This window comes from Ascaphus truei, chromosome 2, assembly GCF_040206685.1.
Source record: "Ascaphus truei isolate aAscTru1 chromosome 2, aAscTru1.hap1, whole genome shotgun sequence".
Taxonomy (NCBI): Eukaryota; Metazoa; Chordata; class Amphibia; order Anura; family Ascaphidae; genus Ascaphus; species Ascaphus truei.
The window spans coordinates 366954420-366968254 of NC_134484.1; the positions used below are offsets into that span (position 1 = coordinate 366954420).

Consider the following 13835-nt stretch of genomic DNA (forward strand, 5'->3'; position numbering starts at 1 on the left):
CAGTGTGTATGTAGTTTCTCTAATCTAGTGCATTTCAGCATTCCCACATGTTTATACAGGCTTACAAGTGCAGAACTGGACTAAAAGCACATGTTGAGAAGGACTTCCAGTTGGCAAGACGGGTATTTTCTGCAAAGACTAATCACTAGCCATAATACAGGTGACAAAATGTCAGATTTAATCTTGTGATATATGTTCTTTGGCGGAGGCACTGTGCTTTAGTTGCAATTTGGAAAACCTTTTTATTTGGTATTTGTAAGGATTTTTTTTTTTTTACATAAATGTCCTCTGGTGATCTACTATTCTGTATGATAATGGATTTAATAAAAAGTGTTACTTTCAGAAGAAGCTGAAATTTACAGAAAACACTACTTGCTCATAAAAGATGCATCACGGTTATTCTTGTGACACTACGTGCCAGCTATCAGATTGACTAGTTATAAGTGGGGATGCCCTGCCTTTCATTTTGTGCGAGTGAAGTAGACATGCCACAGTTCACTTATTTCACTGTCTTTTAAGTGGGGGGAAAAACACAAACTGAAACATATTTATACTTTCAGAAAACTAGAAGCCACCCCATCTTCATTCAAGCAGCAGAACATACATTGCATTAAAATGTTTTTTTAAATGTATCATTCTATATCACGGAGGGAGAGGGGGGTGTTTCCAGAGCGGCGTTAATGTCAGTTCCAGGGACCCCGTGCTTCAAGAACACTTCCCTTCGCGGCGGTGTCGGTAACCCTGTGAAATGAAAATATCCCGGTTACGCTCGCCAATAGGAAGCCGCAACAGATGGCATCACGACTTCCTACTGGCTCGCGGGACATTTAAAAAGCTGCCATTATGTTAGGCACAATGTTCCCTGCTTGCAAAGATACCGGCACCACTATGGAGTTGAGCAGTCTCTGGAAGCAGGATGTCTCCATAGCTAAAATTATCACAATTCAGCTCCGGAGACCCCTTGCTTCAATCCTGTAATTAAAAAATTATTTTAAAAATGTTCAGAAAAAAATCAATGCAGCCTGTTCTGCTGCTTTAAACAAAAAAAATTAAAAAACAATACATTTTACTGGTGAATAAGTCTTCTAGCATTACTATACAATCTATTACTGCACCAATGGTTTTATTCTTAAAATTGCACATACTTTAAAATAAATGAAAGCTGCCTTTTGATGCACTCTGCTTAGGAATGACTACAGGATCTATTTCTGTGTGACACAAATACAATTTAGGTTTCCTTCTTCCTTCAACTATATTATTTTCATATGAAGAAAAATATATAAAATAGCATTGGATCAATCTATCCTGCAGTGATCTATCCCAGATGGAACAATTTTCGTTGTGTTTTAATAACAGTTTTTTCCCCTTGTATAGCGCTGACAGTATATGCTGCACTGTACATAGACTTTTTGCAGGCACGGGTCCCTGACCCGTATAGCTTACAAGCAATTTATTGATGCCTGAGGCACAGGGAGATAAACTATCTATATACTAAATAGAGGGGGGAAAAGATACCCTTTTAACCCCATCAAGTTTATTGAGCACTCTGGTTATGAACACTACTAAAATTTTACTTTTATTAATCTAAAACCACATGCCAAACCCGAAACTCCACTGGCAGACTGAAAATAAACCTGTGTTTCATATTCAAGGATGGATTTCCCATAAAAATGGAGACAGTGGGAGATATCAACTCAGCGCGAACATGTTAGCTTTGTGTATGTTGTTATACCAACAGTGCAAGGCGAGGGTTTACATAGTTATTTCAAAGAGAAGCCAGATTCCTGAATCACATATGTTGCTCAAATACTTATGTTTTTAAGATGCACTTGGCATGTGTTAATAATAAAGCCGCACACAAAAAAATGCAAGTCTCTTTTCAACCTGGGACAACAGAAGTATGCTGAATTTTCACTGCAGCACATAAAATCAGGATGACCCCAAAACAAGTATGGCTGATTTTCTAGCGTAACTGGTAAACCTGAAGTTGTTAATTATGTCGTTTACACCCACTTGCGGAACTCTTAAACATCTGTCCATGTCTTAAAAACTCTTCACAGAGGTAAATAAAAGTTCCGAATCTGAAGTAAACATTTTGGCCAATTTCTTGGAGATTTCTAATTCACTTCCAGCCTTCCCATCTATGTACAGTATTTTGACAGCAAACATAACATGCTTCACAAATATCCAAGTCTCAATATGTCAATGTTAAAGCACTTGCTCTCCCCCTTGTGGACGAGTGTGCTTACAACAATTATATAAATACATTTCTACAATACAAAGAAATGAAGCATAAATCCGTAGAATGCAGCAAAATAAAAACAGGCGAAGATAGAGAAAGTATAAAACAGCTTGTTTTATAGAAGTATCACCCCCAAAAATTGTTTTTCCAAGTAAGTATTGCATTACACCATCACTGTACAATCTATATTTTTATCATGTAATTTCCCTAAAAAGCCTCTCCAATTGTATGAGCTATCATACGCCTGCTATGGTAATACAGTGCACACTTGGCTGACCAAGCTAAAACAATGCAGAAGACTACAATAATTGTAACATTCCAAGACGGTGTGCGCGAACACGCGAACACACACACACACACACACACACACACACACAAATAATGACTTGTGGGTGTTATTTATATATATATATATATATATATATATATATATATATATATGCCTATAGGGAACCATGTACAAAATGGTTTTTGAAGCAAAAAGTGGCACTGTGTGCTCATTTGCATGTCATTTCCCAGAATCCCTTGCTGCAGTGGAAGTGCTGTGTGATAATGGTGAAAGGCGGGGTTGCAGACCTGCCTAAGACATGCAAATGAGCATACAGTATATTTACATTTGCTATATGCTTTGCTGTGGAGGGTTTTTGTCACTTTTTTTACTCACCATAACTTAACATACATACATACATAGCTATAGAAAAAATAAAACTACATCTTGTGTGTCTAGATGGCCATGTTCTATCTACAGAAATAGCTTTTATGAATTTTCCAATATAAAATTGTCACTTTTTTATTCCCCAACACTGAAGAAACCCAAAAGGTGGAAACAGCCATCTGTGAGTAGGTTTACAGGCTATGCACCCAGGCTGTGCTTAAAAAAACAAAAAACAAAGCTGGCATAAGCTTACGGAGTCCATGTTAAAATGGATAAGAATTAACGAGTGACACTGTGCTCATTTGCAGGTCATTACCTAGGATTCCTGGCTGCAGTGGAAGCACTGTATGCTAAGTGATAACAGGGAAAGACAGGGTTTCAGACAAATGCAACATGCAAATGTATCCACAAGTTGTATTTTTATTTGATATACACTGTCAATATAAACATACCATAAAGCTTATATTTTACTAAGAGTGTATCTGACAGAAGAGGGCTCCACACAAAAGTGAACAAAAAATAGCACAGATAAGTATCTCTTGCTCCTCTTCAGCTACTCATACAGTATACTGTACATACTGAGTTGCTCTACAGCACAAAAGAAAGAGTGCACACAATTTTTGTCACGTACAGCTTCATGTTTTTAAAAGCCACGCAGAGCAATAGCGTGCTAACTCACCGATTGCGAAAATAAAAGACAGGACATTTACATGTTATATTTGATGAAAACAGTGGTGTAATGGTACTCTAAATCATGCACACATGAAATTATATTTCATTCATATTTTCAATTTTCGCTTAAATGTTATTTGATGTTCATGTTCAAGCAGGGGTGGGTAACTCCAGTCCTCAAGGGTCACCAACAGGTCAGTTTTTCAGGATATCCCTGCTTTAATTAGTGCACCACCTGTGCTGAAGCAGGGGTATCATGAAAACCTGACCTGTTGGTGTCCCTTGAGGAATGGAGTTTCCCACCTTTGTGTTAAACACTTTCACGTTGTTTCTGTTGCCTTGTAGAGCTTTACTTTAACAGCCAATGTAACTACAGAAATGATAAATCTTACCATGCATCATATGCCAGTCAGAATCTAATTCACCCACAAAAAAATGTATGTGCTCTCCTTCATATTTTTTCTACTGGGCCTTTTTTTAATTTATTTTTTTTAAAGTCACAAGTGGTGACTACTGCAAGCATAACTACTCAATGTTATTTAGCACCTGCGGTTTAAAATGCAGCACGAATCACATTGCAACTAACAGCTTGCAATGTGAGATGCAGATACACACACAAATATATACACCTGAGCGCATTGCTTGGGGTCCACATAATGCGACCGCGTTATAACGGGGATCGCGGAAAAAAATAGCCGTCGCAATCAGGTGCTCTGCGTCTGCCGGAGGGGGAGTGTATCTGTGTGTGAGAGGGGGGTGGGAGAGAGGAGGGAGGCGCCGGAAGCAGCATGAGCCCAGAATCAAGAGAGGTAGGAGAACTTCAGCTTCTACTCCTTTTGTGATTTTTTTTTTTAACGATATTTTACCCGCCACCAGTATGGACATGGACACTGACATACAAAGGGCTAGGACAAGTACTTTAGTTGGCCTTTGAATATATGAATCCAACATTTTTTTGAGTACTGTACTAAATTAATGCCAAAAAGAAATTAAAGGATTAAACAAAATCTACCATATAGTGAAAGACTAAAGATATTGGGAACTAGGTATAACACGTCTTGTGAAACACTTACATAGATTTTGATTGCTTATAAGTATTGTAGTTATATCCCATAATTAACCCAAAATTAACCCCATAACTGTACATGAGGGCAAAAAGTAAAATGAATCTGCCAATCCCCGAGCAGCTGCAGGCAAGATAGAACAGGTGGGACACTCCTCTCTGCAACTCCTGGAAGTTTGCAAAAAAACAAATGCAGCTTAGCTTTTTAAAAACGTGAGCCACGCTCAGATCGCGCTATAGCGGGTTTGAGCTGTGTATATATACGTATTTGTAACCATGTATTGTTTGTCATCTTAACTCTATGCCCAGCACATAATTGAAAACGAGAGGTAACACAATGTATTACTTCCTGGTAAAACTTTATAAATAAATATAAAAAATAAATATATACACAAACATACACCCACACACGAATTTGAGTTACCTTTCAGTTTCATCGCCCTGGTGATGCTCTTTACAGGACAGAGACTTTTCCAGAGCTGTATCCTATTGCAAAAAAAAAAGAAAAAAACTTTTATTTTACATCTATAAGGTCAAAGTGCCTGCAATTTTCTTTATTTTATAATTACATCTGAAAGTACAGGCCTATTTCATAAGAATGCAATAATTCAAAACTACACCAAATTACTTTTTTTTGTCACTAAACAGTATATTTTTGTCTGTATAGAAATAAAATAACACACTTCAAAGAGGTTAATGTGTATTTCAGTCCACATCACCACACCCGCGTTCGTAACACTTTCTCTAACATTTCTCAAAGCGGTTTCATCATTTGACTTGTTTTACAGTTTTGCAAATGGAGGACGTTGAGCCTAACTGAAACAACAACACGTCACACAATGCGTGTTACTAATTTGGACTAGTTAGGAGCTCCAACTAATACTGTATTTGCTGTATGAATTCCAACGTGATCATGCAGAGTTAGAGTATAAAAACAAAATAGAGAAGCACAAGGAACCCCAAATGAATGTAAAGGTAATAACATTATTTTATCTATAAAGAGGGGGAGGGGTTTTGGCCGTGTCCTGCGTGTGACATCACACGTCCTACGCAAGGCCACTGGATAACCTCTATGCGTTTTGCAGGAATTACGCTTCGCAGGACGTGTGACGTCAAGCGCAGAACACGGACAAAGCCCCTCCCCTTTTTCTCCAGCTGGGATCCACGGGCGCGCTGTTTGAGCTCTGCAGCGGGCCGTGGTACAGTCCCAGACAGCAGTGTGATCTGCCAGCTCCCCTACCGGCTCTACACCGGTTAGGGGTTGTTACCATCTGCAGTAATCTGATTAACCATCAGAGACCTTGAGGGACGTGGGGGATTGCGCCATTTGTTTTAACAAGACTGATTATTGATGTAAGCGTTGTTCTTTATTATTTTATCTATAAAGTTATTACCTTTCCTTTCATTTGTTTTTCCTCGCGCTTCTTGATTTTGTTTTTATGTGTCTGGATTGGCCCCGGTGGATCGCGGGAGAGAGTGGAAGCAGCAGGGTATACCCAGTTTGTTTTCACAGGGGGATTACCAGCTAAGCGCGGCCTCATTTGTTTTTTGGACTTCGAGTTATAGAGTTTAAAAATTAAAAAAAAAAAAAGATACAGTAGCTAGTAGAGTCTACAAAACCTAGTATCTGATCAGGATGAAAAACAAGTTGTAGATAGAACATTGTTTGACTTCTTTGGCTGTTATAGCACCACTGTGCAGCTGTAGGAAATGTAATGCAAAATACAGTGATTACACTGTGATAGAGTGAAAGCATAAACCTTTTTAAAATAACCATGTGGCAGGCCCGGCTGACTGAGGTATTGATACGGTGTAAATGGATATTAACCTATTTATTTATCCAATACTTCTTGTATCATTCCTTGAATAAAATAAAGTAAACAAATAATTTACACAGGGGAAAAGAACATTTGGATGGTTACAGGGAACTGCTTCTTTAAAGCGTGTCTAAACACAATCCTTTCAAGCTTCTCTTATACCATGAACTCAAGGATGTATCACTATTTAAACCGCCGCTTCAAATAAGCAAAAACAGTGCCACTTATTCAGCTACTTGTCTAAATAAATGTCAATGTGCAAAGATTTTTATATATATATATATATATATATATATATATATATATATATATATATATATATATATATATATATATATATATATATATATATATATATATATATATATATATATAAAAAGCATATGTTTGTGAAAAACAAGCCTGACTACACTTAACATTCGCATCAAGGAAAAGACCAATACAGTACTGTATGTTTTAATATACTACTATATCATTGAGTTTGGCACCACCCAGTGGATAAAGAGGTTGTATGCAGTTATCTTGTTTTTATTTTTCAGCATATAAAACATAATATTTAAGTTTTAAGCACCACCGCAATATGAAAAGTGACGTCAGTGGCTTTCACTGCCCAGCGCAGCTTCAAACTAGCAGCAGTTATCGAACCTTTTCTCGGGGGTCCCGAGGAGTTTTGAGAACCACTGTACTAGATATTTGTAACAATTCTAAAAGGCTATTAACCTATAATCCACCCTTCTAACGTTCCCTGAACATCACAAGGGCCCGCACGCACCAGGGGCTCTTATTACATGTCATTTTTGCTCGTTTTCTGAACGCGATCGGAAGCGGAGTGAGCTTCACTTCCTTACGTGTCATGAGGGTCTGCCCGCGACCATGTGATTGCCATTTCAAGTAATGGCAATCGTGGGATTCGGGTGCCACTGGACATCCAGCAGCAAAAGGGGTAAATAGTGGGTTTGAGAGTCAATTGAGAATTTTTCAAACAATTTAACTACACATCATCTCCCCCAGCTGAGATATCAAAAGGCAGACAGACCACACTAAACATTTTAAGTAATTTCCTTTTTCATTTTGTTTTTTTTCTTTTAACAAACATTAAAAGTTATAAACCTATTTAAAAAAAATTAGAACAGGTAACTGTCATGTTGCCGCTTTGGTGATGTAATTTATGGTACAGGAAGGTTCAGGTATCATAGACCAATGTAATTTCACAAAACTTTCATCTTCATAATGAACAGAGATACAATGCTGCTAGTTAACCAAATTAACTAGCCAGAGAGAAGTAGGAGCGGCTCAGTGAGGAAAGACACTGACTGGCACAGAAAACATCGATTGTAAGGTCCACGTGCCAGGGACTGTGTCTGCAAAAATGTCTCTGTAAAGTGCTACGTAAAACTAGCAGCGCTATACAAGAACAAACTATTGTTATTAACCAGCCGGATACCATGCTTCTAAACTGGTGACTGTTACGTGCTGAAGAACTTCTGATTTGAATGAATACATTATATTAAAATTACACCTCCACTCCTGCTGTGACCAAATGGTCATTGACATGGAAGGAGTTGACCGTTATACAGCAGAGAGAGAAATACTGAACATGGCAGCACACGGAGGAAAACCAGGAAGTCCATTACTTGGTATGATTTATCTAGCTTGTTTTATTAATATTTGGGCCAATGGTTGGGCAATAAGATTTTTTTTTCCAAGTAAACGGTTTAAAAAAATATATATGATCATAACGATATTTATGACAATAAAAAAAATCCAAAAGATGGGTATGGGGAAGGGATTAATATGAATGGGGCAAGGCAATCCTTTGTGAGAGGGACACATGGAGGAGGGACTTGAAGATCCTTTTTACATTGCAGCTTCCAAAAAGGCAGCCAATGTCCTAAACTGTAGTGAAAAATAAGAAATAGCAGCGCACAGCCAGGGAGCCAGGTGGTTAAAAAATAGAATTTATTAATCAAAATAACACCACCCACATGGGTAACGCCACCCTCCTACGCGTTTCGGACCTGCGGTCTTTTAACAAGGAGTATTATACTGTAGTGCTCTATATTATACTGATGCGGTCTATATTGCTTTAGGAAAGCGTTCACTGAAGTCCAGGTGGCTGCTCTGCAAATGTCTGCAGTTGACACCTTTACATCTCTGTCCAGGAAGCCACAACGGCTCTAGTAGAATGTGCCTTTATCCCTTGAGGACGCATTTCTCCTGGAATACAGTCTACTTCTGTGATCACCAATCTTAACCATCTTGACAATGTAGGTTTTGAGGACCTACACCGCTTGTGTTCTCCATACAAAACTATTTTTTTCAGTTTTTCTAAAAACGCCAGTTCTCTTTAGATATGTTTTCAGACAATGGAAGAGATCTAATGTATTAAGTTTATCTTTTGCATTAGATGGATTAGGAAAAAGATGGTAGGACTATTTCTTGATTTAAATGAACGGTTTTGATCTTCTGCAAAAAAATCTGGAGGGTGCCTTACCAAAATCTGGGTGTGTGTAATTGGGTGCTCTAAAACAGTTAAATAAATCAAATAAATGATATAAGTGACTACATTTATAAAGTGCAAGTGCACACAATTCTATTACCAAGTGAATAAAATACAATAATAGTGAACAATTAATATAAAAATGTGTGACTGCATAAACAGTGATACATGTAAAACACCACAAGTGTAAATTAATAATATTAATTGAAAAGCAGCTCAAACAAACCCCTTTATAGACTGTTCTTGAGCCTAGACTACAAGGGTGTCTTACCGCCATCTTTTCTTCAAGAAATACCATATACAGTATTCTACACTTAAAGAAAGCCTGTAATTCTCCAATTGTTCTGGCTCATGTGAATGCCACTAGCAAGATGGTTTTATGTGTTAATAGTGTCATTGAAATGTCTTGTAGAAGTTCAAATGGTGCACTAGAGAAGACTAAAAGAACCAAAAAGTAAGTCCCAACTTGTTACAGGAGCCAACATTCTTGGTTTGATTTTCAGTACAATTTAAAAAAAAAAATAGAATTGCCAATTGATGTCTGATAACGGTTGATGTTTGATTACCGCTAAATGCGGTCATTTGTACATTCAGTGAATTTGAGAGTGTGGCAGGGGCGTTATGAAGCTGGTTCGCCTCATTGGCTGAACCCACCTGAGAAGACAATATTTATTGTCTCTTCAAAACGCTGCCGCATCAACGCGCCTCTTCGCCTGCAGGCGCACAGGCACTTGGCTAACTGATATAGCCAATGTCAGAAGTATGCCAGGCACAGACACGCGCGCACCCAGCAACTCCGGGACTATAAGCTCGGCTAAGATACATCCATAGTGTTGTCTGACTGGTTTCTCAAATCCATTACATTTAGTTTATGTTGAATAACTAGGATCACCATCCATGCTACGTTAAACTATCATATTGGAGGACAGGTTCCGGATTTCTGACTAGCTGCCTTGTGCCATGCTGGTACCGAGATGCGCTCCCGATCCTCTCTTGCTAGCAGGATGTTCCATAATTGGTAAGCAATGGGAATCCCTACACTTAGGTTGCCAGGCATCTCCACCCCAACATAAAGCGAGCCTAGTTTTTGCCAACAGCTTTATGTGCAAATCCAAGGAGTCCTATCTTCTGTTTCAGGACTTAAGAAATTCTTCATGGAGTTCCCTTATATTAAGTCTGACCCAGGGAATCGCCTGGATGGAAAAAGACATGGGCCCCAAAACACTTATGTATTGTCTGAGGGAAACCAAAGTAGCCCTTCTTAAATTTGACACTAAGCAGGCAAGATTTACTGTCCTTTGATCTGCTAAGAAACATTTTTTTTGTTGTGAATCTAGGATAAAACCTAGAAACTGAACACGCTGTTTTGGTACTGCACAGCTCTTTTGAAAATGTATGTGGTTGCAATACATAAATTACTCTCTCTGGAGGGCTTGACAAGTTGATTAAATATGACAGTCATCTAGGTATGGTATGACTAATTAGTTCCTGTCTTAAGGAGGACACTATAACTAAATTTTGTGAATGTTGAAAGCTTGGACCTCAAAATGCTCCCATTGATCGCAATTTTTACACAAAATCTGAGGAACTTTTGATGCATGGTATGCCATGAAATCTCCTGGTATGATTGCGGACTTTATTTTTCTATTTTTAAATTTTTGGTTTTTTTATATACCGATGTAACCATTTGAGATCCAAAATGGGTCTGAATGTGCGTGAAGGTTTCAGCACAAGAAAACTGAGAATAAACCCCTTTTGCCGCCTTCATTTTTTGGCACTATTATGATCACATTTTCTTTTTTTTTTAAAAACTTCATATTAACCCAGACAGTGCAGCTCTTTTTCTTGATCTTTTGATCTTTCTAATTAAAAAAAAAAAAAAAACCCTTTCTTGGAGTGGAACTCTTCAGTTCTATCGCATGCCCAGAGCGAACATCCTTTAGTATCCATCTGTCAGACATCATCTATCCCATTGCTTCGTGAAATATAAAAGCTTTCGTCCTTTGGTCGACTATTCTGGCAAAATAATTTTTATTTCTGAATATTGGTGTGAAAGAAACTTTTCTGCACCTTGAGATTCTAGAGTGTCTAGATCTTGGTCAAAATGCTTTCTCCTCTAGAAAATCTGGAACTTGACATGGAAGGCCAATAGCTATAGGTTTGAAAGGAAGCACAGAGTGAGGGTCTATACCTTCTCTTGAGGTAAGAATTTACTTCTGTCATCTGGTGTTTCTCAATAATAATTTCTAGCCCATTACCAAATAGGAAATACACGTCAAATGGTCCCAAACACACCCTATTCTCTGATTTATCTATGATCCATGATTTAAGCCACACGGCTCTTCTGGCTGTAACTGTATTTGCTGAAGATCTTGCTAGAAGCTTGATAATGTCATAAGGGGATTCACACAAAATTTTAAATAATGGAAAATCTCTTAATTATTTTTCTTGATACACCCATCATAAGATTATTTTCCAAATCCGCCACCCAGGCCCTAAGAGCTCTGGAAATGCAAGCTACCGCAGGCCTCTCGCTGATCCTGCAGAGGAAAAAGCCTTCTTTAAAGCTCTCTCCATTTTTCTTTCTATACTATCCCTGAAGGAAGAACCATCCTTCAAAAGGACAGTGGTCTTCTTAGAAATCCCTGCCACGGAAGTGTCCACTTCAGGCGCAGATTCCCAAGCGGACACATCCTCTAACTAAAAAGGATAGACTTGATTAAATCTTTTCGGACAACTATCTATCGAGAGAGATCTATACACATACATACACATTTTTTATTTCATTTTTTTATCAGGAATACTCCATTTGTTTTAATAAGCACCGACAGCCTCGTGTACTGTAACGAAAATCTTTTTTTTTTTTTTTTTTTTTTAATTGTGTCTAGCAAAAATTACAATCCGGATTCTTTAAAAAGTATTTGGAATCTTCAATTTCCCAAACAGACTTCATAACTTTAATAAGCTTATCTGTATTAGAAGGTGAATACGAATGTGGCTTCTTTTAATTCACCTTATTTTGATGACCATTCTATAGTACGTTAAAAATATTCCGAATGAATGAATGAAGATACTATTTCAACATTTTCATATAATCAAAAAAGGCCAAGAAACTTTGGCTCAAGAGGTGCACTTTTATCCTCCTTTAGAGTTTTACGAATTCGTATATATACTTTATAGAAGATACTTCTTATGCAATCTTTTTTTAACACAAACAATATTTCTTTTTTGGTTTATCTGGCAAATGTTGTATTTTTTCCCTGCAAATAAATTTATATTTCAGAATGTTCATATGATTGTTATATTTTTCTCGTTGCATGCAGAAAGATTTTTTTTTCCAATGTTTGAGGTATACTGTAGGACACACACACACACACACACACACACACACACACACACACACACACACACACACACACACACACACACACACACACACACACACACACACACACTTTGTTTCGGGATATAGAGAAAAAAAGGGGGAGCACAGGTTGAAGACTTTGGGATATATATGGTATCTTATTAGATATTTGTGGTTGTGCTTGAAAAGGTATATAAAATCACTTACACGGCCTTGTGTAAATGCTCTCACAGCAAGGTTTACTTTTCTTTGTGTTCCCTTGGTTGATTTCCTTCTTCTTTTCAGGGCTTGGTTTTCCTCATAGATTTCTTCAACAGTCTTCTTCGGCTTGCAGTGAGGATGTCTCCCTCGGAGTGAACAGATTGAAAGACAGTTGTCTTGGATAAGGATCCTATTGGGGTCAGAGCCAAAGGACACGAAGACGAACCAGAGGGAACCTTTGTTTATAAGGTTGTAACATCCATTGACACATTTCCCCTGTTCTAGAACTACATCAGGGAGCGCCCGGGTTTTTTCTTGTTACACACTTTGTTTCGGCTGAAGATTTCCTATGCTTAGAACCAGCACCATCTTGCTTTGGCTATGTTCCCAGGGCAGCCGGTGGAGCGCGACCGCGTGCGCGCCTCTCACCAGTTCCTTACCTCCTCCCTAGATATCCCTAGTGGCTCCTCGCGTCCAGGCTCACTACACACTGTGATGCGTCAGCCAGCAGGGGCTACAATAGGATTGTGATCCCGAGCGGTGACACTTCACGTGGTGTGGCAGGGAGCCAATGAGGAGGGGAGATCGCCGACAGCCTGGCATAAATGGGAGGGGGGGGGGGGGTTGGATACACACACACACACACAGATGCTAGGATGGGATCTCCGCTCCACACACAATCCTGCAGCCTTGACACTTAGCAGATGTGATGTTGCTCCAGAACTTCTATAGCTTAGCATTGCAATCCGTTGCACTGTGTGAATACTGACCTGGGAGAGCTCTAATGTAAACAGGCAGCCCCTCCGCCCCCCATCATGGTCCCACCCCCCCGACCCGCTTTGGCCAGGCCCCCCCCCTCACCTAAAGAAAGCTCCCTACAGACCCCAGTGAAGTGCCGTGCATGCCCCGCCAGGATGCAAGGTGGGCGCGCCAGCGCGTGCAGCGGGGCCTTAGCATTAAAATCCTGGCAGCCTTCAGGCACTGAAGACATATTACTACAAGAATAATCACAATAACTGAAAAATAAAACAATTCTGCAATACCTACTGATAACCTCCACAAAAACAGACACGGCAGGGACTGACCTTCCTAGGCTCTTATCAGTGCTTAGGCAGCAGATACCTTTTTACCAGCCTTTAGCTCCGTAGAGGCAAGGCACAGAGAGGAAATACAAAGTCCTGGCGTCTGACGCACTTCCAGCCCCAAAGACTTGCTTTTTAAGCTAAATCTCTGAGGCATATAGAAATAGAGTGAAAACACTGAAGTGCTCCTCAACTACCCATTGAGAAGCAGCCCAGTGTCTAAGCAGCATCCCAGCACC

At 39.0% G+C, this 13835-nt stretch overlaps 1 protein-coding gene across 3 annotated transcripts in view; it reads right to left on the reverse strand.

The window, feature by feature from the left end:
- AZI2 (5-azacytidine induced 2) overlaps positions 1 to 13835 on the reverse strand; it is a 129532-nt gene that overhangs the window by 7803 nt on the left and 107894 nt on the right. For all 3 annotated transcript variants that reach the window (XM_075586999.1, XM_075587001.1, XM_075587000.1), the window contains one exon: positions 5057 to 5118. In XM_075586999.1, the coding sequence (XP_075443114.1) occupies positions 5057 to 5118 (62 nt within the window). The remainder of the gene's footprint in view (positions 1 to 5056; positions 5119 to 13835) is intronic.